The 27458-nt window shown below is 46.4% G+C and overlaps 1 protein-coding gene across 4 annotated transcripts in view; it reads left to right on the top strand.

Annotated features, from left to right (window-relative positions):
• rapgef6 (Rap guanine nucleotide exchange factor (GEF) 6) overlaps positions 1-27458 on the top strand; it is a 187919-nt gene that overhangs the window by 152687 nt on the left and 7774 nt on the right. For 2 of the 4 annotated variants that reach the window (XM_080780488.1, XM_080780486.1), the window contains 12 exons: positions 1734-1901; positions 2690-2905; positions 7438-7649; positions 9329-9452; positions 12000-12023; positions 13227-13450; positions 16031-16204; positions 16389-16538; positions 17118-17237; positions 22583-22841; positions 25988-26280; positions 26602-26952. In XM_080780488.1, the coding sequence (XP_080636614.1) occupies positions 1734-1901; positions 2690-2905; positions 7438-7649; positions 9329-9452; positions 12000-12023; positions 13227-13450; positions 16031-16204; positions 16389-16538; positions 17118-17237; positions 22583-22841; positions 25988-26280; positions 26602-26952 (2315 nt within the window). The remainder of the gene's footprint in view (positions 1-1733; positions 1902-2689; positions 2906-7437; positions 7650-9328; positions 9453-11999; positions 12024-13226; positions 13451-16030; positions 16205-16388; positions 16539-17117; positions 17238-22582; positions 22842-25987; positions 26281-26601; positions 26953-27458) is intronic. The other 2 variants (XM_080780487.1, XM_080780489.1) reach the window with 2 other exon arrangements.

The raw sequence follows: 27458 nt of genomic DNA, 5'->3' as shown, positions 1-27458 counted from the left end.
AATAATGCCAAAAGTGGTCCTGTGTATTCAATTCATCAAGACATACAGACATACAATCTCTCTCTGTGTGTCTCTCTCTCTCTCTCTCTCTCTCTCTCTCTCTCTCTCTCTCTCTCTCTCTCTCTCTCTCTCTGTCTGTAGTGAATCTGGCAGGGAATAGTCATGCCCACAGCACCACGATTTATACAAGCTGCCAAAACCAGGGGATTTCCCCAAGCACACACACACACACACACACACACACACACACACACACACACACACACACACACACACACACACACACGCACGCACACAAGTGCCTCTCTGCCTTGGAGTCCGTTCCAGTGGCATAGTTCCAGTGCTCTCACCCTGGGCCAGTTCCATAGTTCTATATTCACTGTGTCATTAATCCTGTCGTCTCCACCTCTCCTTCCAGTTGTGTCTAGAGAGAGAGAGTTGGCACTCTGACAACTTATGGCCCACTTGACATATGCTGTGTGTACCAGGGATGGGATGGGCACATTAGTGCTCCATTAGGAGCCATATAGGGAGGGGGGTGGAGGGCAGGAAAGCCAAGCATACATTAGATTTATATTTATAAATGCACTGCAACACATTATGCACTGTGATAAATGACCCCCCTGTTGGATGCACTCCCAGAGCAAGCTGCACATTATGGAAGATCACACCTATAGGGTTATCCAGAGTCCAGACCACTGCAGTTTGTCTCCACAACATTTAAATGTATACCACGCATCTTGTGTTGGTCGGCACTCTGTGGTTTCCGGCACACCACGCCATTATGTGATTAAGTATAAATGGGACTTCGCTTATAAAACCGGGAAAGTACCCTCACACAAAACAAACATGCCGTAATCGTGGTCTCTATACTGCCTCCCCCTGGCCAGACGGGAACTGGTTGGAATAATGTGTTCCTTCCACGCGCTACCTACGTCCTATCAGGGAAACTCCCCCCCTGTCAGGTGATAAGAAGTGATCTGTTAACTCCTCATGCATTGAAGGAAGCATGAGCTCAGTTCGGGGCTCTCCCCATGCTGGCAGCTAGAGGGAGAGTAGCGCCCAGGATTACAGCTTAGGCAATTGTCATTGGGTGAAAAGAAAACGTTACAAAAACTGTGGTATAAAAATAAACAAAAAGGAATAAATAGCAGATGTACAAACGTTGTGCTTGTAAGCTTGTGCTTATGCCTTTGAGCTTGTAAATCTGCAAAAAAAAAAAGTATGAGAATTTCTTCTTAATGGGTTGAGACGGGTTGGTCTCATTGCACATTTTTTTAAATCTGAACTAGGCTTAAGAGAGTAAGAGAGGCTGTAATCTGTCAGTGGCTGTCAAGGGGGAGTGTTCCTCCCTTTCCCAGAGCCCATCTGTGCCCAATTCAGACGAAATGTGAACGAGGTAAACCCTGCAGAAGATTTGTCAGGAGACAGAGATGGTTCTGCGATACATCGGATAGATTTTATGGGCCCCCAAGCATCTGCCGTGAACCTGCTGTCTGTGTTTTCGCACGTCGTTCACTTGTGCACAACAGTGTCTTGTTCTCATCGCTGAAACAAAGATGAAACATTTATGAATGTAGTTTAAGTGGGATACTTAACGTAGCGTCTATTTCCATCGCTTAAGCTCCGCTGAAACGTTGAAGGATCAGTTTGACTGGGACAGTTGTTTTGGTTTCTGTATGTTTTAGACACATAGGTACATCTTCACCCATCTCCTCCTCCTCCTCCTGCAGGTATTACCTGAAGAACAACATGGAGACAGAGACTCTGTGTTCGGACGAGGATGCCCAGGACCTCCTGAGGGAGAGCCACATCATGCTGCTGCAGCTCAGCACGGTGGAGGTGGCCGCCCAGCTCTCCATGAGAGACTTTGATCTCTTCAGGAACATCGAGTCCACAGAGTGAGTATACTGTAGTACAGCTGCCCAATCCCCAGTGCTAAAAGGCCTCAATCTGTACGTTTCATTGCGTCCTGCTCCGGGATTCCAACGAGGTCTTTCGAGAGGGAATCCCTGCTCCCGCCTCCCCACACAACCCCCCATTGACTAGTCAGTCAGGGTTAGTGATCTATACTGTATGTAAAGCAAACTTAATTAGCCATCACTCTAAATAGCCAGCCCCCTCCACCCCATAGTCAAAATTGTATGTGTTACAGATTGTACTAATTCAGGCTCTGTTCCATTTAGTTTGCAGTGGTTCTCAAACCTTTTAGTTTCAAGGACCCTCACTCTGAGAGTGTAAAATGGAATCAAATGGACCCTTATTGGTTCCATTTTACACACCCGCACAGGGCCATTTGTAACCCACTCAAGGACACGTTGAGACCCACTGGTGTAGCAGAGTGTTTCCAGTGAGCCAACATGCACAATAGCAGCACCCTGACGCCAGGGCTCCACTGGGCGCGTTTGGGCGCGTTGCGTCTCCGTCGCGTGCGTCAAAAAACGAACCGGTTCAATTTTAATGGTGACGCACGCACGCGGCACGCACGCGTAACGCGGGCAGTGGAGCCACCCTTCATTGATTAAAAAGGGAACATTCTGTGACGGTGACGCAGACGCGCCCAGTGGAGCCCTGGCGTAACTCTGTTTGACCAGAATGGAACAGAGCCCTCATTAGTATCAGCGGTAACACCTGTGAAGGGGCCCAAGATCTTTCCTAAATGGCGTGTATACATATGAACCCCCTCCAGGTACGTGGACGACCTGTTCAAGCTGGACTCGGCGACGGGCAGCGGTCACCTGAAGCAGTTTGAGGAGGTGATCAACCAGGAGACCTTCTGGGTGGCCACGGAGGTGCTGAAGGAGCCCAACGCCCTGAAGAGGATGAAGATCGTCAAGCACTTCATCAAGATCGCCCTGCACTGCCGCGAGTGCAAGAACTTCAACTCCATGTTCGCCATCATCAGGTTGGGACTGCTCTGTTACTGTGTGTGTGTGTGTGTGTGTGTGTGTGTGTGTGTGTGTGTGTGCGAGCCCATGTGTGTGCATGTGTGCACTCGCATGTGTTTTGGTGGGCTGCAGGTTGGGTGCATGCATGTAAGTGATTTCACGTTCTGAATGTGTGCATGTGTGTCTTTATGTCTGCTTTTATAAATGTGTGGGTTAATGGTGTGTGTGTGTCACGCGTGTGTGCGTGTGTGCGTGTGTGTGCGACTATGATCGTATGCTTTATTCTGTGTGTGTGTGTGTGTGTGTGTGTGTGTGTGTGTCTATCACAACCCCCCCCCCCCGCCCCCTGGTCTGACTCTGTTCCCCCTGCATGCATGTGAGCTTTGCATTTATGCTGTTTATGCTTGTTTGCATATGTGAGCAACCCCCCCTCCCCCCCCACCACCCTTCTTCCATAATGAGGTTCAGCCCCCCCACCACAGTCTGTCCCCCTACATGTCTGTCTGTCTGTCTGTCTGTCTGTCTGTCTGTCTGTCTGTCTGTCTGTCTGTCTGTCTGTCTGTCTGTCTGTCTGTCTGTCTGTCTGTCTGTCTGTGTGTCTCTCTCTCTCTCTCTCTCTCTCTGCCTCTGCCAGATCATTGCATCAACCCATTCCCTTCTGACCGCACTCGATCTGGCTCCTTCTGTCTGCCTTCAAGACACACACACACACACACACACACACACACACACACACACACACACACACACACACACACACACACACAACAAACACACGCACACACTTGTTGTACTACACTTGTGAGGACATCGACATTTTGGACGGAGATTTTGTAAATGGCATTTTTTGCATTTCCGGACATGACGTGTCTTCTGCGTCATGTTGTGTGTCTGTAGATCCACTATCCTCGGTGTGCGACACACACGCTCAACTGAAACGGACAAAACTCCCGACCCCTGGAACTAAACTCTATAATGCCTAATCGTAAAACCTGAATATGAATCTTTTCCTAATTGTAAGCCTAAATAAAAATTGGTTTTAACCGAAAATCAGTGAATTATGTCCTGAGGAGAAGGACAATTGTCCTCACAATATCTGTTTCTAAAGTTCTGCTACACTCTTGGGGACATTTGACCCTCACAAGTATAATAATACAAGTACACACACACACACACACACACACACACACATCCCCCGGCGACGGGCTCACTTATTGTTTGTTGTTGTTGTTAATCCAGTCTGCTCTCTGTGGCCGTGGATGGATGTGAGATTGAGCTGGGCCTTGAACCCACGGGGAGGGAGCTTGTATATGGGATGACGTGTGTGTGTGTGTGTGTGTGTGTGTGTGTGTGTGTGTGTGTGTGTGTGTGTGTGCGCGTGTGTGTGTCAAGTCACTTGTCTTCAGAGCTGTTTGATGCGTGCGAGCAGAGACAGAGTATGAACTCAGTTGTTCTGTCTGTCTCTCTCTCTCTCTCTCTCTCTCTCTCTCTGCTGACAGTGATTATTCTGATGTCTGCTGTGGCCTGTCTCTCTCTCTCTCTCTCTCTCTCTCTCTCTCTCTCTCTCTCTCTGCGACAGTGTGTTCTATAGCAGTGTGTGTGTGCAATGTCCAGGGTCATGTTGCTGAATAGGACGGAGCTTAATATTCTCATTAAGTTGTGTCGGCTGTGTGTGTCTGTGTGTGTGACTGTGTGTGTGTTTGTGACTGTGTGTGTGGCCATAGGCCAAACCACTTGAACCACCAGCGTCGATATTCTGGCCGGGAACATTAGATGGAAAAAATGGTGAGAGACAAGTACAGTTTTAAATCCAGTCTAGTTCTCTAAGAAAGGGAGGGACGCACACACACACACACACACACACACACACACACACACACACACACACACACACACACACAGTCACACACACAGTCACATACACACACACTCCGGGGGGTCTAAGTGGTCAAGACCCCCCTGCGCTACGCTCCAGTAACAGTGTGTTCTCTGCTGTTAGACAGCAGACAGTTCAGTGCAGCAGTGTCTGACCTCCATGTTCTCCTCACAGCAGGCTGTCCTCCTCAGCCATATGGAGAGACTGGAGGAGACACAGCCTTGTCAACACCCCCCCCCCCCCCCCATTCTGCAAGGATGCCCAGTTTAATATGCATTAGGCCACAGACCTCCCATTTGATACCATTTAAACAATAAATAAATAGATCTCTGGGATCTCAAACTACACATACTCAAGTCTAGTTTAATTACGACAGTCCATTTGGTTCCTCACTATGAATCCTTTAGCTGGAACCCCCTCACAGACTTCTGCCTTGCATGGTTTCCGCCGCCATCGGTGTATGAATGTGTGTGTGAATGGGTGAATTGATGCACAATCTATGTAAAGCACCTTGCATGAAGACACTATATAAATGCACCATTTACCATAGAGAGAGAGAGAGAGAGAGAGAAGGGGGGTTAGAGAGGTGGTGGTGGAGAAAAAGAACAGGGAGAGACTGAGAAAAGCAGAGGCATCATTTCTGGACAGAATTGGAGGGTGGTACACCGTATTTCAAAAATAGTAAAAATAGCAACGCAACGTAATTCGATGCATGATGTGAGCTTGTAGATGTGCTACTGTATTTTTGAACAATTTCAAAGTGATTGAGAGAACTGGGTCACAAAAAACCAACAAAGAAAACAGTAAGACACATTCTCTGAGGAGGAGACCAGTATTTTAGACATTTTTGGCCTTAGGGTGGCGCTCTTTTGGTTCATGAAGGTGAAGCTCCAGCCAGTAGTTTTGGACTCGCGGTACAACTACAGTTGTAGTACACTTTCTGCAGCGCTTGCGTTGTCAATGAGCTGCTTGGCTAACTCCGCTGCAATAGCCCTTGAATTGTGTGCACTCACTGTCCCTTTCACAATCAACTATGGACCACATTCAGTGAAGGATGCATGGCAGTGCGCGAAGCTATCTGGGGTTAGTTGTTCATGTTGCAAGCAACACAGGATGGGTTCAACCACAGTTCACCCAAACTGTGTTAAAGGTTGTCGTGTCCTACTGTAGCTTCCTACTGTGTGTGTGTGTGTGTGTGTGTGTGTGTGCGTGTGTGTGTGCACCAACTTACTATGTTCCATTATCTCTTCACACCACTGATCCCTGTCTCCTACAAACACAGACAGACAGATACACACACACACACACACACACACACACACACACACACACACACACAGCCTTGAGAGTCGTTCAAGATGACCAGCTAGAAAACGTTCAGCTGTTGTCAAAACAACAGGAAGTACATAATTGTCGTCTTAGATTTCCTAGGGCTGTATCGGTTCCCCGTTGAAGCATTAAATGTTATCGCAACAATCTACTGAACAAACTAATATTCAGCTACTCTGTGAAAGTAATAGAACAGTCTGGAACTTAACATCTGATGACCCCCCCCCCCCCTTCTTTGCGTACTGTGTGTGTGTGTGTGTGTGTGTGTGTGTGTGTGTGCGCGCGCGTGCGCGCCTGTACGGGTGTGTGCGCACAGCTCTAATCGCAAGGGAATCAGAGGAGATAATTGTAGTGTTCCTCTGAGCTGTTTTGTGCTGATTTGATTTCCTCCCATACAGTTAAAAGCTGCTGACCTCAGCTGTTTAGTGACGTTACGTTCTCTCTCTCTCTCTCTCTCTCTCTCTCTCTCTCTCTCTCTCTCTCTGCTTTTATATGAACTGTTGTGATCTCATCATGTCCTCTGTTCCCTGTTCTGGCATTATGTCTGTTCTGGTCACGTTCTTTATTCCCTCGTCTGCTCTCAGGGTGTTGCTGGGTGTGTGTAGGAATTAGTGATGTGTTAAAAGATAGCAGACCCAGAGCCAAATTGCTTTACTTGCAGCTAACTGAAAGTCTCTCTCTCTCTCTCTCTCTCTCTCTCTCTCTCCTCATCTTTCTGCCTCTCCCTCCTCCCCCCCCCCCCACCTCTCCTCTCCTGCTCAGTGGTCTGAACCTGGCCCCGGTGGCCTGCCTGCGCAGCACGTGGGAGAAGTTAGCTTTAGTTAATTACCTCGTCTCTCTCTCTCTCTCTCACACACTCTCACTCTCTCTCTCTCTCACTCAGTTATGCGGGAGCACCTACTGAGGGACAAAAAACTACTTTCTGGCCATGACAGCCCAAACATCCAAACAGAAAAGTCCTATCTGATTGTTAAACTCACTCTGCCACTGACTTTGCCACTCTATTTGCCACTCACTTTATGCATACCCTCTATTTCAAATGACACTGATCATCCCCTGTATCGCTTCTTTAACCTCATGCCACCCGGACAACGATACAGAACCTTGCCATGGAAAAAGGTCCGTTTCAGTAGGTGTTTTGATCCCTCAGCCATCACAGCATTAAACAAACTGCCCCGCCGATAGGATGGTTCTGTATACTGTGGGGACCTCATGTTTTTGCATTGTCTTGGTGTCATGTTCACTGTGTTGTTTTTGATCTGCGTGTTAGAACAGATTGTGAAGAATATCCTTCGGGACAATAAAGATTATTCTTATTAATCTCTCTCTCTCCCCCTCCCCTAGTGGTCTGAACCTGGCCCCCGTGGCCCGCCTGCGCAGCACGTGGGAGAAGCTGCCCAGCAAGTACGAGAAGCTGTTCTCGGACCTGCAGGACGTATTCGACCCGTCCAGGAACATGTCCAAGTACCGCAACGTGCTGAGCAGCCAGAGCATGCAGCCGCCCATCATCCCCCTGTTCCCCGTGGTCAAGAAGGACCTCACCTTCCTGCACGAAGGTAGGAACAAACCCCCATCATCCCCCTGTTCCCCATGGTCAAGAAGGACCTCACCTTCCTGCACGAAGGTAGGAACAAACCCCCACCATCCCCCTGTTCCCCGTGGTCAAGAAGGACCTCACCTTCCTGCACGAAGGTAGGAACAAACCCCCATCATCCCCCTGTTCCCCGTGGTCAAGAAGGACCTCACCTTCCTGCACGAAGGTAGGAACAAACCCCCACCATCCCCCTGTTCCCCGTGGTCAAGAAGGACCTCACCTTCCTGCACGAAGGTAGGATCAAACCCCCACCATCCCCCTGTTCCCTGTGGTCAAGAAGGTAGGATCAAACCCCCATCATCCCCCTGTTCCCCGTGGTCAAGAAGGTAGGATCAAACCCCCATCATCCCCCTGTTCCCCGTGGTCAAGAAGGACCTCACCTTCCTGCACGAAGGTAGGATCAAACCCCCACCATCCCCCTGTTCCCCGTGGTCAAGAAGGTAGGAACAAACCCCCACCATCCCCCTGTTCCCCGTGGTCAAGAAGGTAGGAACAAACCCCCATCATCCCCCTGTTCCCCGTGGTCAAGAAGGTAGGATCAAACCCCCATACTGGTACACGGGATACAGAGAGAGTGTCGGGGATGACATATGGGCCGTCCTGTAGTTTGAGGGCGGTACTCAGCCGGTGCATGCAGGCACTAACAAAGTTAGTTAACGAGTTAATGAAATTCACAGATTTCTGGGTCTAAAAAAACCCTAACTAATAATAACCATATCTAACCAGCAAACAAATATCACATCGTATTACTGTTGTCCATTAGCACCAAACATTAAAGCTACAGATTAATAGAAAAGATCAAAATATTATCAACAAAATAGCAAATACAAATAACAATGATCTGTAGATTATATTAACACTATACTTGCCTTAGTCCTTCAAGCACTACCTCTACTGTGCGTTAGTTTCTCATTCAAATGTAAAAAAATATATATTTAAGTATGCAAAGCACATGCATTTCTTTGTGAAATCAAAGAAGCTGGAAAGCTAAAGGTTAAGCGTGAGGTGGAGGACATCTTGTTTTTTCCCCCTGCTTCCTCTGTACCAGGCAGAAGGTCAACTTCAGGCCCACTCAGGAGTTTTACTTCTGCTATCAGCTTATTGTCCAGCCTAGAGTATCAGAGATACAACAATGCTTTCCCATTAGTTTAGGTTTAGTTTTTTTTTTTTTACTTCCCCTCGCTCGCTTTCAGATAACCATACAGCCCAACCGTCACAACCAACAACCTTTGACTTCCCTTATCTTATAAACATGTCCAAGTTAGGAACGGAAGGAAGAGATGTATTATTGTGCAAGTTCAAATCGGACGTGACACACGTGATGGCCTTAGCACCAGCTAGGGGACTAAAGGACAAAGGAAATGATAAGTAGAGGACAGGAACAGGGCTGTGCATTAATGTGAAGAAGACTCTTATGACTTATGACATACGTCTTATCAGTAGATAAGACATATTGCATACTCACTGGCTCTGTATCTGCCCGGGTGTGTGTGTGTGTGTGTGTGTGTGTGTTTGTGTTTGTGTGTGTGTGTGTGTGTGTGTGTGTGCGCGCACGGGTGCACGTGCTTGTGCGTACACCTGTGTGTGTGTGTGTGTGTGTGTGTGTGTGTGTGTGTGTGTGTATTATGCATGACTTCCCAGGCAACGACTCTAACGTGGATGGTCTGGTGAACTTCGAGAAGCTGAGGATGATCGCTAAGGAGATCAGACATGTGGTTCGAATGACCTCGGCCAACATGGACCCCGCGCTGATGTTCCGACAGAGGTAGGACCTCCATCTCACACCGCGTAGCTCTCTCTGCTAGCTTTATCCCCTTCTGTTGGAGAACAGATAACCGGAGACTGTACTGTACTCTGTACTGTATGTACGATGCATACTAATATCACTGCGTAGAGATTAGTCTCGTCCCTCTCAGTAGTCATCAGACTCTTTTTTGCAATGTCCCGCCCCATATTTGCGTACTGGGCCCTGGTTGGTTATATACCCCGGTTCCAGACGAATCTGGTTGGCTCGTCGCCACTTCGGCCCGTGACGTCCTCCTACAATTAAGAGGGGCCAGACTTAATCTGCCTGGGGCGATATGCAGCGCAAAGGCAGATGAATGCTGGCTATGCGAGGCTGCGATCGACTTGGCCACCTCGCGGTGGATAAAAAGAAAACAAACTCCTGCCGATCGATTTCCGTGTGCTTGCCTTGGAAAGAACTTGCCTACCGCTGATACTAATCAAGGCTCTGTTTCATTCTGGTCAAACGGAGTCGGGGTGCTGCTATTGTGCGTGTTGGCTCACTGGAAACACTCTGAGACCCACTGGTGTCGCAGAGTGGGTTCCAAATGGCCTCGTACGGCTGTGTAACTCTGAGAGTGTACAAATGGACCAAAATGGACCCTTATGTTCATATATACATGTATATATGTTTTATACATTTGAAAACTTTAAATGGGACATTCTTCATAACGAGTACTTTCTACTTTTGGTACTTTAAGTACATTCTGATGTCAATACTTTTGTACTTTTACTCGTGTGCATTTTGAATACCAGACTTCCACTTGTAGTTCTACATTGCAGTATTGATACTTTTACTTAAGTAAAACATTTGAGTACTTTTTTCCGCCACTGATCAGAGCCATCATCACCACAACACCCTGCCTGGACCTGACCTGAATCCTTTCACAGGCACCGTGTCTGGCAAGGCAATCAATCAATCAATCAATCAATCAATCAATTCCTAGTCCCTTCCTGCTCAGTCCATGCCAGTGGTTTTCAACCAGTGGTCCGGGGACCACTAGTGGGCCTTATCAGGGTTCCAGATGAGCCCTGCTAAATGATGTGGAGAGTTGGTAACCAAACGGCCCCTTGGCCTTTATAGATCTTTAACTCTTGCGAGAGATTTACGCTCTCAAGAGATAAATTATTGTTAAAAATCTGCATTACTTAATTTAAAGAAGTCTACACATTTTGAGAAAATGTAGAAGAATTGTTATTTTGATCAACGTTTCCCTGTTAAAAATATTCTTTAGTCTGGGGTCTGAGAGGCTAAATGTCATCAAATTGCGGTCCGTGGTTCAAATGCAGAATAAATCATGGGCCTTGATATGGAAAGGGTTGAAAACCACTGGTCCATGTCATCTCAGTTCAGCCTCGTCCGCTGGAATGTACCGTGACATGACATGACATGACATGACATGACATGACATGCCATGACATGACATGACATGACATGACATGACATGACATGACATGACATGACATGACATGACATGACATGACATGGGGTCTGTTTGACCGGAGCTGAGATAGAATTGATGGAACCGCCCAATGCGGTGATTGTTTTTTTCAATCAGGTCACTACAAGTCCTGTCTGTCTGTCACTCTTCATGATGCATGACTGCCCCCTGCAGACACTCTCCCCACACTGCAAGCACTGGTTGGCTTTGTGAAGACACTTCTACACACACAGAAGTGGGCCAGATATACTATACAGAATTAATTTAGACATTTTTAGCTCGGCACACAATCGGCACACAGCTTTATATATAGTTCACAGGACCTTAACCCACTAAATTATAAAAAATAAACCTGTAAGACGCCTTATTATAGGCGAAGGGCGACCGAATGTCAGCACGGTGCCACGCAATGGGCAGAAGGAAATTGCAGGATTTGACAGCCTCCACTTCATGTAAATATTTGTTTTTCAGAAAACTTTGGTCAGGATTTAGAAGGCGTTTTTAGAAGCGGCCTCAGTTTTTTTTAGAAAACAAAAAAAGCAACACAAATTTACAAGTTCACATTGTATTGTGTGAGCTTGTGGATCAGCTATTTCCACAATTTCCAAAGCTTCTCACCTACGACGACATTTCCAAAATGGGGACACCGGTCATACGTGGTCAATAATAAGTCAACATGGAGGCGATTGCATGTGAAATTACCTTTTTAATTTGTAATTGGAACTTGGGTGGGGTTTAATTACACACGCGTGCCGCTGCTCACGATTATGTCGAGCGTCGACAGGTCATCCACGAACGCATCGTTTAGCCGCTACGACGCTCTTCCGAAGGAGCCGCGGATGTTGTCAACGTTCCTTCACGCCATGTAAAACGTCCAGCGGATACGGGGAGATGTCCGCGACGGTTTAATGTCAAGTGTCCTCCCTCCCATCTCCTACCATCTCCTGTGTGTGTGTGTCTGTGGTCATGTGACTCCTACATAGCCCCAACCACCCCCCCGTCCTCGTCCCCCCTGTCCTCCCCCTCGACCTTTGACACTGTCTTTTTAAAACCACGCTTCAATCTTCCACACCTCTCGCTTGCAGGAAGAAGAGGTGGAAGAGTTTAGGGTAAGTTCCCCCCCGACCCCCCCCCCCCCAACCGGTTCGAGGCGGTTTAGGTGTGGGCCGTTCAAGGCCAACCATGCACTCCCCCCAACCCCCCCCCCCCCCCCCCCCCCCCTTACAATCCTGTTATCATCTGCCAACATGGAGCTCTGCATGTGACATTATTAACCCTTTAATTTGCAGTGTCCATACCAGCCTGCCCCGTGCTGACATCCATCATTAAATAATCAGCATCATCATTTATGTCACCTTGTTTTGTTTGTATTTACACGCGTTGGACCCGGGTCAAATAGTAGGTAGCAGCACGGATGTTTTTTGTTCACATAGCTGTCCAATTATGTTACTGTGAAAACGCCCTCGCCCTGGTCTTCTTGCTGTTTAATGAAGCATTACACAATGGTTAGTAACCAGAACATATTGTGCATACCATTTGGCCAAAGGTGTAGCACTGATACACAGATGAGCAATAAAGAAAAATAAATCACAATAATTAGCCCTTCGCTAAACCATACCCCAAAAGGCTGATTGGTGAACATTTTGGGACACACTCGGGTCAGTTGTGCCCAAACCTCGCCCATGTAGCATCTGAGATGCTGTGAAACGAGCCATGACAAAAGTACAGTATACAGTACATCACCATTTGGTCCGTGTCCAGCGCTGTAATAATCTGCATCCTGGCATTAATGTTCTGTCATCCCATTTTGAATGTCATCAACCCTAACCTGTTTAATGTTTGCCTCCATCTGACAGAATGAGTGTTTATAGCATGATGCAACGGCACAATAAAAACCATGTACCTCCTCTTAGTGCATGGTCCTGTTTAACCTGCTATGCTACCCAACACACGCACACGCACACACACACACACACACACACACACACACACACACACACACACACACACACACACACACACACACACAGGCGCTAACTGTGTGGGATAGAGAGTCATGGAGAATAATATCACTTTTATCTTGTTTTATTCATAAAGGGGGGGTGTAAAGGGGGATGAGGGAGGGTCCACAATGTCCGACAATGAACTGATGAACTAACACGTGTCTCCTTTCTTCTTTTACTCTTCGTCTCTCTCTCTCTCTCTTCCATCCCTCATCATCCTCCTCCGATTCCTCCACCTGCTCTTTGAATGTCTGTCCCCCACCTCCTCTCTCTCTCTCTCTCTCTCTCTCTCTCTCTGCCTCTCTCTAGGTCTCTCAGCCAGGGCAGCACCAACTCCAACATGCTGGACGTGCAGGGTGTGCACGGCCACAAGAAGCGCGTGCGCCGCAGCTCGCTGCTCAACGCCAAGAAGCTGTACGAGGACGCGCAGATGGCGCGCAAGGTCAAGCAGTACCTGTCCAACCTCACCGTGGAGACGGACGAGGAGAGACACCAGCTCTCGTCCCTGCAGTGTGAGCCCACCTACAGCACATGTGAGTCTAATTACTCTAACGAGTCTAACGAGTCGAATGTCTCCCTGCAGCATGAGCCCACCTACAGCACATGTGATGGTGCGTTCACACGGGCAGCCGCAAAGATGCAAAGACGAATGGGAGTATCATTTTGAGCAGCTGCATGCGTCATTGCGTCTTTTGCATCGTCATGTCGCTGGCTTCCATTGACAATGAATGGCATCTTTTACACCTGCCCGTGTGAACAACAGCATGAGTCTAATTAGTCTAATGTCTCCCTGCAGTGTGAGTCCACCTACATACATACAGCACATGGGAGTCTTAGTAATTAGTGACACGGCAGACTGTGTCTGACAAGTATGTCAACTGTATACGACTTGGTTGAATGATTGATTCTGGTTGGTCAATTCAGCGGTGTGTTATTCCTGGATAATGGCCGCTCTGCTCTATAACAGACCGATGTGTTCGGAGCACCTGGCTGCAGCCGCTGCGCTGCTTGGACTTTATGCTGTACCCAACATGACAGCCATGTAAACAAACGCACAATGTTCCCCATTTAGCTATAAGGTTCTATGTTCCCCAATTGGCTCTAAAAAAAGGTTATATGTTCCCCGCTCACCCGTGTTGGCCATATATGGAAGATGCCTATTCCTGAGTTTTGACTCAACACCTCCTTGAGCTCCTGGTTCCCCCCCCCCCCCCCCCCCCCCCCCTGTCCACAGAACATAGAACCTTTTTATAGAACCGGTTCTTCCTTTTTTGAGTGGTGAACATAGAACCTCTTTTTGGTTGAGCGGGGACCGTTTCTTAGATATGTGGGGAACATAGAACCTTTTTTGAGTGGGGAACATAGAACCGCTTTTTGGTTGAGCAGGGAACATATAGGGAACAGTGTTTATGTCCTTGACTCCTTTGTACAACACATTCTTGTACTTCTGTTTACGTGGATAATGATGTTTCCTGGGAGGTTTTGAGGTTTAATTACCATGAGGATTTAGTTTTTTAATTAAACAAGCAGGTGTTTTGCTGAAGACAACTGAGCTGAAACTTCATGCTGGAGGGAACCTTGTAGTATTTATTACTGCCTTGCACTGCCATCTAGTGGTATGTAATGTGTCCCGCAGAACATAAAAAAGAATAGAGGAGGTAGACTGTGAACGAGGCTGCTGTTCTCTAAAAGTCAGTGACTGTGTCAGAAACACTGACAGAACGTGCCTGTGAAACGGTACATTTTGTGTACAAAGTACAAAGGTTGAGTGTCTTGCATTTTGTCTTGTATTTTGTATCTTGTATTTTAGGTCATTACGTGGCCTTTTTACTGTAGTTTTTTCTCTCTGTTAGTACCTTGGAAATGTTTATGTACTGTTTTTGTTTTGTTGCCTGTTTTCTGCTTGTTTGGGGACTACGGGTGGACATTTTCAAATTAGCATCCTTGCTAAATATTTACATTGCATTGAATGTGTAGTGATCAGTAATGTGTGCTGTCCCGTCCAAATAAACATATAAACTAAACTGAACATTATCAGTGCTGTGCTCAATAGTCCCATACGTCTGACAGACACCAGATGCCAGCCTCTGTAGACTTATGGTCCACATAACCAAGATGTACCCAGAATGTTTCCCAGACCTTTTGGCACTTTAGTGATTCTCAACCTTTTAATTCCAGTTTGATACAATATTAATGCACTAGGCCAGGGGTTCTCAACCCTTTATCATTTTGGAGGGGTCCCCAAAAAAAAAGTTCTTCAACTGAATGGCTGGGAAATGGAAATTTAGAGTTTACATAGTACACATTTACATTTATCTGGTTATATCTGGTTTCAGTATTTATTATTAAGGTTATTGTAGCGGTCAATTTGTATTGGTTGTGGGGAGGGGGGCAGACAAGACATGCAAGACATGGCCAAAGCATTTCCGGGGGTCCCCAGCCAAAAACGTTGAGAACCCCTGCACTAGGCCACACACGGACCCCCATTTGATACGATTTTTATCTCTGAGACCCAAAATCTACACTCGGTGTTACTTGAACTCTGAGAGTGTACAAATGGAAGTTGTCCAGACCCATTTGGTTCCTCACTATCAATCATTTAGCTGTGTGATCCCTTAATGAATTGCATTTATTTTTAGCTTTTCCAAGTGCTCAAAGCGCTTTACAATGGTTCATTCATTCATACATTGGGAGGTTAAGGATCACTGGCGGTTCCCAATCAGAAGTGAGGTCCTGGGACAACCACTTCCCAGTAAAAATTAAGCCCATTTCATTATTCGACTATTTGAAAACAGCCGATCTGCGAGCTGTATGGCTTGTGAGCTTGTAGATCTGCTATTGTCGAAACATTTCGAATAAATATATAAATGTGCACAATCTATGTAAAGCGCCTTGGATAAAGGCGCTACTGTATATAAATGAACCATTTACCATTCACCACAACACAAATGTTCTCATAATTGGGGCCAAGAAATCCTTACAGATCGGTATCCTTCGCCAGCTACATTTTGACATACAATTTAGGCATGAATTTAGCATTGCTGCCATGGCTTTGTGTCCTGGCTGTGGACTGTGGACTAAGAACCGGATTAATTGTGTCCCCTGTGTTGCAGTGTCCAAGAACCTGAGCGAGAGGCGCTCCACCAAGTCGGACATGTCCCCCGTGTCCCTGCGCTCGGCACTGCCCTCGGGGAAGACGCAGAACCGGGTGTCCCAAGTCCTCCAGGTGCAGGTCCCCCTGTATCCACTGCGCAAGAAGAGCACCGCTAAGGACATCGCCTCCACCAGTGAGCACAAACATAACATCTTGTACTTCTGTTTCATTGTTTTCCAGCCGTTTGAGTAGTTTTTTTTTCCTGTTGTTTCTTTTCTTTGACGTTACCCCCTGACACTGCACTGCACCATAGTTCAACTTGGCTTAGTGTTGAGTCTCTCAACCGCATGTGTGTGTGTGTCCGTCCGTCCGTCCAGACCACAGCTCTCCCCAGGTCATAAAGAAGCCTCCGGTCAGCTCGGCAGAGGAGTGGAGCTCCAAGCGAGCGACGTGTGAGGACACCGTGTCCACCGTGTCGTCCCTTCACTCCAGCCCCACCGTGTCTCCACAGGGCTCTCCGCGCAAAGGTCTGACTCTTTACTGACATTCTACCCCATCGACAACCCACAACACCCCCACCTGGTGGCCGAATTGTGTACTCCAGAACCGCGTTTATTTTCTACTTTGAAAGCCGTTTTACTCTGAAACCGAGAGTCAGGAAGTGAATAATCGCTATGTAACGGGTGCCGCAAATGTTATTTAATTCACACTAAACATACATGATGTAACCGGGGATTATATCGTTTAGAGAAATGAGGCGCAAATAAAGCTTGTTTTGATCAAAAAAGAAGAATCTGAGATATTAATCTGCGTTCCCATAGACACTATTAGACAGCATAAGCCAGTGGAATTTTCACTTCCATTTTGTTTTTCACCGCACGCGAACCGGAGTGTTACAAGCGTGTAGAGAACACAGTTGTGAACTGTAATTGTTTTTATATTTAAAAAAGCCGTCAAACGTTTTACAAAGGCATTTGTAGAATCTGGTCTCATGTCTTCAATGGGTTAAACTGTTCAGAATCTCAAACCACGGCACGTTGTCGCATGTTTACGCGTATTCTCTTGTTGTCCGTCTCGTCCCTGTCGCCCCTCGTCCCTCCCACCAGCAGGTGGCGTGCACAAGTCGCAGAACAACTCGTCCAGCCAGATGAACCTGTCGGGCTCTTCGTCGTCGCTGACCAGCGACGCCAGCACCAAGGCGGTCAGCCTGCGCAGCTACGGCATAGGTGGGAGTCTTCTCCACAAGAGGGTGCTGCTGTTCACCAGGCCGCACAGCCACAGAGACCAGTACAGGACAGAGGAACAGGGTAGAGGAGAGGAGAGAATAGAGGAGGAGGAAGAAGAGGGAGATGAGAGGGGAGGGCATGAGATATTTGTGTTTTCCTCAGAGCAGGGAGAGCCGCAGATCCCCCTCGGTCCCCATGGGGGTGATCCTCCAGATCAAGTGCCGCTAGGGGCGAGACAGGGAAGCCTGGCCCAGAGAGGGACAGGCCGGCCGGGGGGGAGGATGACCCCTGTGGCCCGCCGTTCTTTAGAGCCAGGGCCGAGGCCCGCCAGGCTTGCCTGCCCTCCTCCCAAGCCGCAGTTGACCACCACGAGCCCAGGCGGGGCGGGGAACAGCCCCCTCAGACCTCGGCCCCATCAGCCCTCCTCCCTCTTCCGCAAAAGGTTGGGGTCGCCGTTCAGGGCGCTGAGGGAGCGGAGTCGGTCGAGGGAGAGGCTGGTGGTGGCGGTCGCGCAGGAGGAGATGTTCAGGCCCAGTTCACCCAAGAGACCTCGGAGGTCGCTCAGCCCCAACCCCTTCCTCTGGCTCTGCAGGTCCAAATACACAGAAGAGACCTGATCCATTTCCATCAGCCAAGGAAATAAATATTGATTACATCGGAAAGGGTGGGGGGGTGGGGGGGGTCAAAGAACGAAACAGCAGGTGGTATTTCAGAGAGAGAGAGAAATGATTTATTGAGGGACAATGAAACAACATCCCAGCCAGGGAAGAACAATTTAAAAAGACACTTTGACATTTCCAAGGTGGAGACCACTGATCTGTAATACTCTGCATGACTAATGTAATAACGTAATAATATAAGTGTCATTGCGTTTCCCAAGCTAACTGAGCCCCAAGCTATAGTTGAGCCCCGGCTCATTGAGCTCGCTGTGATCTGCTGTGACGGCACACAGAATAACACTTCCCTGCTTCCTTCACAGGTGTTTCTGATGATACTAATGAAGGCTCTGTTCCCTTCTGAGTCCAACAGAGTCAGGGTGCTGCTATTGGGCATGTTGGCTCACTGGAAACACTCTCTGCTACACCAGAGGGTCTCAAAGTGTCCTTGAGTGGGATCCCGTACGGGTGTGTAACTCTGAGAGTGTACAAATGGAACCAAATGGACCCGTTTGGTTCCATTTGTAAACTCTCAGAGTTATTATTAAAATGTTTGAGATCCGCTGTATAGTAAATGGAACAGAGCCTTAATTACTATCATCGGTAACACCTGTGAAGGAAGTAGGAAGAGTTATTTTCCTAAATGGCTGCTGTGCACATACCCTATTGCAGAGCCATTGTCTCAGTCATTTTATGGAGCACTTGTTAAGCTTTACTTCAACGTCCCTGTCTACGTGCAATTGGTTAAATCATTTGAAAACAAGACAGCCACACCGACAGCAAGGCCTGTGCGAGCTGTGCACGTTGTGCAGGATGTTGAGTGAACAAAAATGCGAGCGCTCCCCAAAATTGCTGAGACAATGGCATTGTGCGTTCGGGCCATCTCAGCCAATCACAGCGATGGGGCGGAGTTTTGCGTTCAGTGGCTTGGAACTCGTTACGACACGTCCACTGAGGTTGAAGCCACTTGGCGGCCATATTGGTTTGCCCTAAACCTAAACAGAGTGAGGCTAGATGCACAGCTTACAGTCGGGAGACCTTCTTTATGAAACAGGATTTGTAAAAACGTTACAAAACAACGTTGAAAATTGCCATGTGTCATATGTGTGATGTACTGTATCATACGTATTCACCACTATGGCTGTATTTAGGATAGTTTAACCCATTTAGGCCTGACGTAAAACAAGAAAATATATATTCTGAAAGAATATACATTCAAAGATTTGTGCATTTTCACGATTTTTCAAAAATAGCAGATCTACAAGCTCATGTGGCGCGCTACGAGCTTGTAGGGCTATTTTCAATGGCTAAAGTATACATAATGCTTAGTTAAAACACCAAAAGGGGTTCGCGCCCAGATTGCATTAATGGTTATCTGTCAATAAGGATGGCTATTGTCATATAAAAGATGAATCTATTGCTAAACTATCCAGATTAGCCTTAGATCGTTTTAACGGATTATCTGAATCTAAATGTTATTTTAGATGATGGGGCTAGATATTAGTCTGTTAGAGTTAAAAGAGTTGGTGGCTTATTTTTATTTATTTTATATTATATTATATTTATCTATTATTTTATTATTTGAGGAAGTGTTATTGTTCAGGGAGTAATTCCAAAATGGAGTCAGTGGCTTCACAAATAGTTCCATGGTCATCAATCCAGAGTTTATTATAGATGAGTGGTGCATGCCGGAGCCAGGTGTGTGTGAAGAAACACCTGTTAAGAGGGTTCCCAGCTAGGGTTCAAGTTGTTACGGTTATAGAGCAGATACACAAAGATATTGCCCGACAGCTTTGCTGTGATTTTCCACTTCTATCTGTTCTTGCTTTCTATATTGCTCGCTTTTTTTTCTTTCTTTCTTTTTATTTAGAAAATGTGTCTCCACATGTAGCGAGAAGAGGACCTGCACAAGAGCCTTGTTTGCAGATGTAAAGCAGTTAATGGGAGGATGGAGACAAATGCTCCTAAAATACTGTCCTGAAGTGCATTGAACTGTGAAATCTGCATTATTATGCAGTTACAGTTACAAAAAAAAAGATTCCCATTTGAAATGGTGTTATTGTACATAGACCTACCTCATTTTGTTTTACTTGGGAGTATTGTTTTGAATGGTATTGAATAGTTCAATAGTTGCTAGTTTTATAATACGTTCCGTCCGTCCGTTCACAGTTCAGTCTCTGTTCTTATACATGGAGACCGGTGGCTATTTGAAACTCATTTGTAGACGTGTTGTGTAGCCTACTGTACGTGTGTCGCCTAAACAGACTTAAAGGCCAGAGTTACTTACACTACAACTCACTCACAGCACGCTCTGTCTGCATGCTGTGCTCTTATTTATTAAGTCTCTTAATTCACCTGCATGGTCTACTGACGGTGTTTACTACAGTAATAATTCACCTTCATGGTCTACTGACGGTGTTTACTACAGTAATAATTCACCTTCATGGTCTACTGACGGTGTTTACTACAGTAATAATTCACCTTCATGGTCTACTGACGGTGTTTACTTACAGTAATAATTCACCTACATGGTCTACTGACGGTGTTTACTACAGTAATAATTCACCTTCATGGTCTACTGACGGTGTTTACTACAGTAATAATTCACCTTCATGGTCTACTGACGGTGTTTACTTACAGTAATGGAGACACAACAAAAGGAAAGGATTCACACTTCTGTTAAAGGTGAACTAATCCCTAGGCAAATTGAGGCTTTGCTGCCATCTACAGTTTAAAGAAACCATCTAAAGGGCTTGTCTGATCTTGGTCCACTGTGACGTAAGCAGCGTTATAGAGCATAGCAGTGGGCGTGGTTTTCTGGAACCACTGAAAACTCTCCAATTCATTTTCCATATATATATATATATCCTGATGAGTCATGACCTCAAAACCTTTGATTCTGTGGGGGGGGGGGGGAATTATATGATATACTACATTTAATAAATACGATTTGTTTAGTGTTTTTCATTTTATTTTTTTCACAGAAACAAAGGTTTTATGGTCATGACTCACCAGGATATTGGATGGCTGGATTAACATAATTGATGTAAATCTCTATGGGAAAAAATGAATGGCTGATTTTTCCAGTAGGTCCAGAAAACCAACCACGCCAGCTGCTATGCTCTAAAATATATAAGTGTGTAAGAGTAGGTGTGCGAATGTGATCATGATGAATGTCAACTGACAACAGTTCTCATTGGCACACCTACATGTGAAACACTGTTTATTCATTCATTAGCTGCGAGTTTAGTTCCCCTCTAAGAATCCCTACCAAGTTCCTGATGTAACTTTAACCAAGTACTTTTTTTTGTCTTTCCAATAAATTGGAACTGGTTTATACTGTACTGACATTTGTCTCTTAGGTTTCTCCAAATGTACACGTGGATTAAAGTTCTCAGTCGCCACGTCATTTGCATTCCATAGAACAGTGGTTTTCAACCTTTTTCGTATCGAGGCCCATTCTTTTTGGGGGCATTTGAGCCACGGACCCCCATTTGATGAGATTTAGCCTCTCAGACCCAAAACATTTAATACTTTGTTGTTGAATAACATTTTGTCCACAATTCCATGCTGTAATGATATGGTACCATAGTAGGGGAGTTAACAGGCAAACAGTGATCAAAATAACAATTATTGCACATCCTCTAATTGTGTAGACTTCTTATAAATTGAGAGATGCAGATGTTTCACAATAATGTAACTATTGCGAGCATAAAATGAAACCATGGTTTAATGTTACGCTCTCAAGAGTTAAAGATCTATAAAGGTCCATTAGGTTACCAACTCTCCATCTACCTAACCCCCTTGAGGACCACTGCCATAGAAGCATGTCTGCATGTTGTGCAGCAAAAGTAGCTGATCTACAAGCTGTCAATGTGCCTGTAACGGCTATTTTCGTTTATTGAAGTGGTCAAACAAGCAATTATGTTCAAAAGTATCTTCCATAAAATCTTAATAGTCTCAGACAACTCATATAAAAGCCAAGGTTAAAGCTTTAATCTGTGATTTCTTCACCTGGTTGGCAGTATGTAGAACAGCAGGAAACATCATTTTACATTGTTTAGAATCAGTGATAAGTGTGCTCCTTTCATAATATTTCATGAAAAACAAATCAGCTTTATTTTGCTTTAATCCATGTGTACAAATTGATGCTAACACTAATACTCTATTGAAACTATCGCTGTTTCACTGTACAGTCCATCAAAACAACCGTCTGCAAACATTTTAGATGGGAATAAATAGCAGTTTTAGTTGCTCAGTACTGATTCACTTAAATTGAACAGCATCCAGGAGTTTTTCCATGCAGTGTAAGGGAGTCCATCTTGATGCAAATACACCATCACACTAGTCAATACTCTCTGACCAATCAGTAGTCTTCCTGCCAGATGACTACAAATCATTGACCACAACATGACCACCCGCTCTAGACCGGTTCACACAGCGGAACACAGACCAGGCTTTCCTCCAAGGTGGAAAGCTTGGTGACGCGAGTTCAGGGTAGAAGTAAAAGTACAAAATACAGTACTAGAGCACATGCACTTACAGTAGTTACTTTACACCACCACCACCGCCCGATCCCTCTGTCACTTCTCATTTCCAGTCTGTGTACGTTGCTCTGCTGTCGAAACAGAAAACCTCGAAATGACAAGAACCTCTGTCTCCCCTCCCCCTCTCCACCACCCCCCATAGGCTATGCCCTGCTGCCGGCCGGTAAAGCGGACAACCTGTCCGACTCCAGCCACAGCGAGATCTCGTCTCGCTCCAGCATCTGTTCGGTGGACTCCGTGCCGGCCCCGGGGTCAGAGGAGAGGTGCAACAGCGTCAGCAGCAGGAGCTGCGCCGTCGCTGCTGCCGCCACGTCTGCCTTCACCACCGCCTCCACGGCTGTCGCTGTCGACAACAACAACACGGCGGTGACGCACACAGAGTGCAGCCAGCCCAGCACAAGGTGATATGACCCGCCGCAGTGGTGCTGGGGAAAAGTACTCGCATATCGCACAGCACTTATGATGGCCCTGCAAGACGGGTCCACACGTCTTCATAATTACACCCGTAGGAGGCCGAAGACGTGTTGCCACGTCTTCAGGTCCTTTTTACTGGTATAAAACGCTATAGGCAACGCCTATCTCAGCCCCTGTTTTGCTGCGTGCAGCCGTTACTTCCGACAAACCGCCCGATTTTCTCTGAATCTAAGGTGCTGAATCCGACGTGGTTTTGATCATAACTGCGATGTTCTGTTCCTAATTTCTATCTCGGTTACAATATTAATGCTTCTAAAGAGAGAGATCAGACTTAGGCTGGCGATGTGGTAATGGAAGATTTCATCTTTTTTCTGAAAGATTCTGCCGGCACCAGAAGTGTAAAAGTATCAATACTGAAATGTAGAACTACTCCGTTACAAGTAAAAGTTCGGAATTCAAAAGTATTGGCATCAAAATGTACTTAAGTAGCAAAAGTAATAGTACTCATTATGCCCAGAATGGCCCATTTAAAAATGTCACATGTCTAAAAAAAATATTGCGACACATTGGGAGCTTGTTGATCTGCTTTCAAAATGGCCGAAATGTACATACAGAATGGCTGAAGTGTTTAATGTATGTTTTGTTTTGTAATAATAATCAAAGTAACTAAAGTAACTAAAGTTTTCAAATAAATGTAGTGTAGTGAAAGTACAATATTGACCTCTGAGATGTAGTGGAGTAGGAGTAAAAGTATTGTAAAGTAAATACTCAAGTAAAGTACAAATACCTTAAAATGAACGTTGTTACTTTCCACCACTGTATGCCCGTACATGCAGATGCAGGTTGTGTATTTGTACACAGTCGTACTGTAGGTTCTCTGTACATGTTTAAGTGCACAGACGGACACAAACTGTACAAAACCAGCTGTTAACAAGAAAACATGCGCAACTCCATAATTCTCACTTGAAAGCAACACAGCAGAAGGTGTTCTGATACAAGCAGCTGTCGACATGCACACATGCACGTGCACACACACACACACACACACACACTAAAACAAAACAAAGCAGGAACGCACAAATTCTCAGTTGCCGAAAGTAGGGATGTCCCGAACAAGTTTTTTTTGCTCCTGATCCGATTCCATTAATTTGATTTTGAGTGTCTGCAGAGACCGATTTTTCCCAATCCCATATTTATATTTTTATAGAACGCTGCCATATCACAATGGTACAATATCCAAATCGATATAATATTGATACTGTATGGATGTCCCGATCAAGTTTTTTTGCTCCCGATCCGATTCCAATCATTTGAAATTGCCGCGATCGGCCCTGATTTGAATGGATCGGGACAACCAGGGGAACCAGCGAGGGCAAAGATGCTCAAATTCCATCTGTGGAACGAAGCACTATGTATATTAATCAGCACCAAGGAAAAGCTCTATTATATTTAGTAAACCTGAGTTGTCTCTGTACTTGGTCTGCTCCTTTCCTCCCTCTACACCAAATCTCGTCAATGAAAATAGCTGATCTGCAAGCTTAATACGTTTAATTCAGCACACCTGTATCTGCAAGGTGGTCTCACTGTAACGAGACCAAACGGCGTCATCAGCAATCTGCACTGCTTCTAAACTCAACACACACACACACACACACACACACACACACACACACACACACACACACACACCAAAATTATTCCCAATGCTCCATGGACAACATAAGGACCCAGCTACGAGACACAAACTCATTTACAACACCTAACCAACCCCCCCCCCCCCACCCCCAATTTTCTCTCCCAGCTGGGTTCCAATTATGTCCTTTCCTCATTAAAGCCCCCAGAGCAGGAGTCGTAAACGCAGGAGGATTTTTATTAGCGTCCCTCGTTGACTCTGCGCCATCTTCCCCTCTGCAGTAGCAAACACAGTCTATCTTGTCTTGTCCTATTTATTTATTTGTCTGTTTATTTATTTATTTAGGCGGACAGCTTTTTAATCCGGCCGAGTAAACAACAGGCATATTTATTGTGCGGCGTTTGTTTATTGTTCTTCCATGATGGCGCTGCTCCGTCCTCGTAAAGGAGAAACATAAACCATCGCCAGGCTGCAATAATCTGTCTGTTCCTCGGCTGTTATGTCCCCCATGTTATATGGCGTCCACCTGCTTATGAAATATGGTTTGTTTCATTGAGTTCTTCTTCTCCCCCTCAGTAAAACTGTGACAGTGAATCAAACTGTTTGGGTTCATGAAATGCAGGCGAGGAGCGAGACAAGGTTTTATTGCCGGACGCAGTGATAAATCACACAGAGAAACTGATCCCTAACAAGCTTCTCATGTACCGAATTTCGGGAGAGAGAGAGAAGGGACTTGGACATACAAAACAGACGGCTGTGACTGAAGCCTCATTTATATAGCGTAGAAAACCATAGTTTATTCAATCTGATATTCAGATTGGATAATCAGTTCCCCCCCCCCCCCAACGAGCGACACCGTGGTACAATGCATAACGTCACACATACAATAAATGAGGCTTTAAGCGTCTCAATCGACCTCCGTTTCACAGTGAAATAAAGCAGTTGGGCTGTTGGAGATCGTCCGGGGACTCGCACCGTTCATTTATCTAAAAGGGGAGAACAACCTGAAGGTTGTCTGGAGACAAGTAGCTTGGATTTGACACTAAACTCTGCTCTGTTTTCATTTGTCTTCCTGCATGTCGTGTTTTTTGTCGGTGGATGTGCCTCTGCTACAGTGTCACCTCTTTTACCTGGTTCACCTCTGCCATCATAGCCCCCCCCCCTCTCTCTCTCTATATATATATATATATATATATATATATATATATATATAACGTATATGTACTCATCCCCATGTCACTTCTCTTGACTCATAGTTAGCGTTGTGTAATGACCTCTCAATAACTTACTCACACTTTTGACTTTGGTTCATGTATTATACACTGTGTGTGTGTGTGCATGTGCATGTGTGCACGCTCGCTCGCGTGTGTGCATGTGCCTGTAGAGTACTAGAATACCATTGATCTCATCAGAATCATGGCCCACTCTTCCTCGTCACAGTACGTTTCCTAAACGCTGATCTGTAACCCCTTCATCTCCACCGTCTTTCTGCCTCCATAGTTGGTCGTCCTCGTCGTCGGTCCGGGGCGGCTGCAGCGTGATGTCGCGCGGCTCCACCTTCGCCTCCTCCCTCTCCACGGATGAGCTGACTCCTCCCGACATGCACACGTCGGACGCGCTGGACTCCGTGGCCATGGACAGCGGGCGCGGCAGCTGGACCTCCTGCTCCTCCAACTCGCACGAGTCCTTCCAGAGCCTCCCGCCGCTCTCCTCGTCCTGTCGCCCGTGGGACCACGGCGTGCACGCCGGGGCCGTGCACCCGCTCGCCGCAGCGCACGCCGCAGCGCACCAAGGTTATTACAGAAAACTATTATGGAAAAATTGTTAAGTAAACTAAACTAAAAAAAATTAAATGATAACGACAATAACTGAAACTGTATCGTGGAAAACTAACTACAACTAACTGAAATGATACACAAAATGACCTTAGTTTTCGTTTTTGTCTATTTCCATTTGTCCAAAACTAAAACTAATAAAAACTAAACTAAAACTGAGCATTGTTCCAAAAATAAAAACTAGCAAACCCGCTCTAAAAAACGAACTAAAATTAACTGACTTAGAACTAACTAAAACTGAACTATAATGAAAAACCCCAAACTAATCTAACCTTGCAGCACACCTGGGAGGAGGCTTCAGGCACACGCAGCTGAGCGGGCCCATCCAGGAAGTGGACGGCGGCGCCGGCACCGTCGCGCTGATGCGGACGACCTCCTCGACGTCCAACGACGGGCGCCACGCCACCACGGTGGACGGCGGCGGCGAGCTGTCGCGGAAGAGCTGGGCGTCGTCCGGCTCGCTGTCGGACACCTACGAGGGGAGCTACGGGACGATAAAGCGCCGCAACGCCTCGGAGACCTCCGCCGCCTCGCCCACGGCCAACAGCCACGAGGACGGAGGAGGGCAGAGCGCCGACGCAGCAGCGGCCTACAAAACAGTGACGTCGAGCACAGAGAAGGGCCTGATAGGTGAGGGGCCGGGGGCAACAGTGTAGGGGGTGTGAGAGGCCGCGGGGTCGCCAGTGTAGGGGGGGTCTCCCCCTGCAAAAGCAGCGTGTAACATAACATGGTGTCTCCATTTCATCTCAGTGTTTAGTGTTCAGTGTGACGTGTGTCTCTTTGTGTGCACATGGCTGTGGTAGAGTAAAGGTCGTTACACATGGCTGTGGTAGACTAAAGGTCGTTACACATGGCTGTGGTAGACTAAAGGTCGTTACACATGGCTGTGGTAGACTAAAGGTCGTTACACAGCAGGGGCGTGACAAATAAACGGTGGCGAATTCGAAACTATTCATAAAACGTATGCCTCATTCATACAGTTCGATGACTTTTGTGGTGAAAAATCTACCTTTTGGTGACTAAATGTTTCTTACTACTAATCGCATTCTGTGCAGTTGTACCCATAACACAAACTGATACAAACAAAACAGCGCCTCCTGTGTGTAAGGACCATAAAGCGTAGTTCATGCTGCATC

This window comes from Protomyctophum bolini, assembly GCF_963924005.1.
Source record: "Protomyctophum bolini genome assembly, chromosome: 13".
Taxonomy (NCBI): domain Eukaryota; kingdom Metazoa; phylum Chordata; class Actinopteri; order Myctophiformes; family Myctophidae; genus Protomyctophum; species Protomyctophum bolini.
This window is presented reverse-complemented; position numbering and strand designations above follow the sequence as displayed.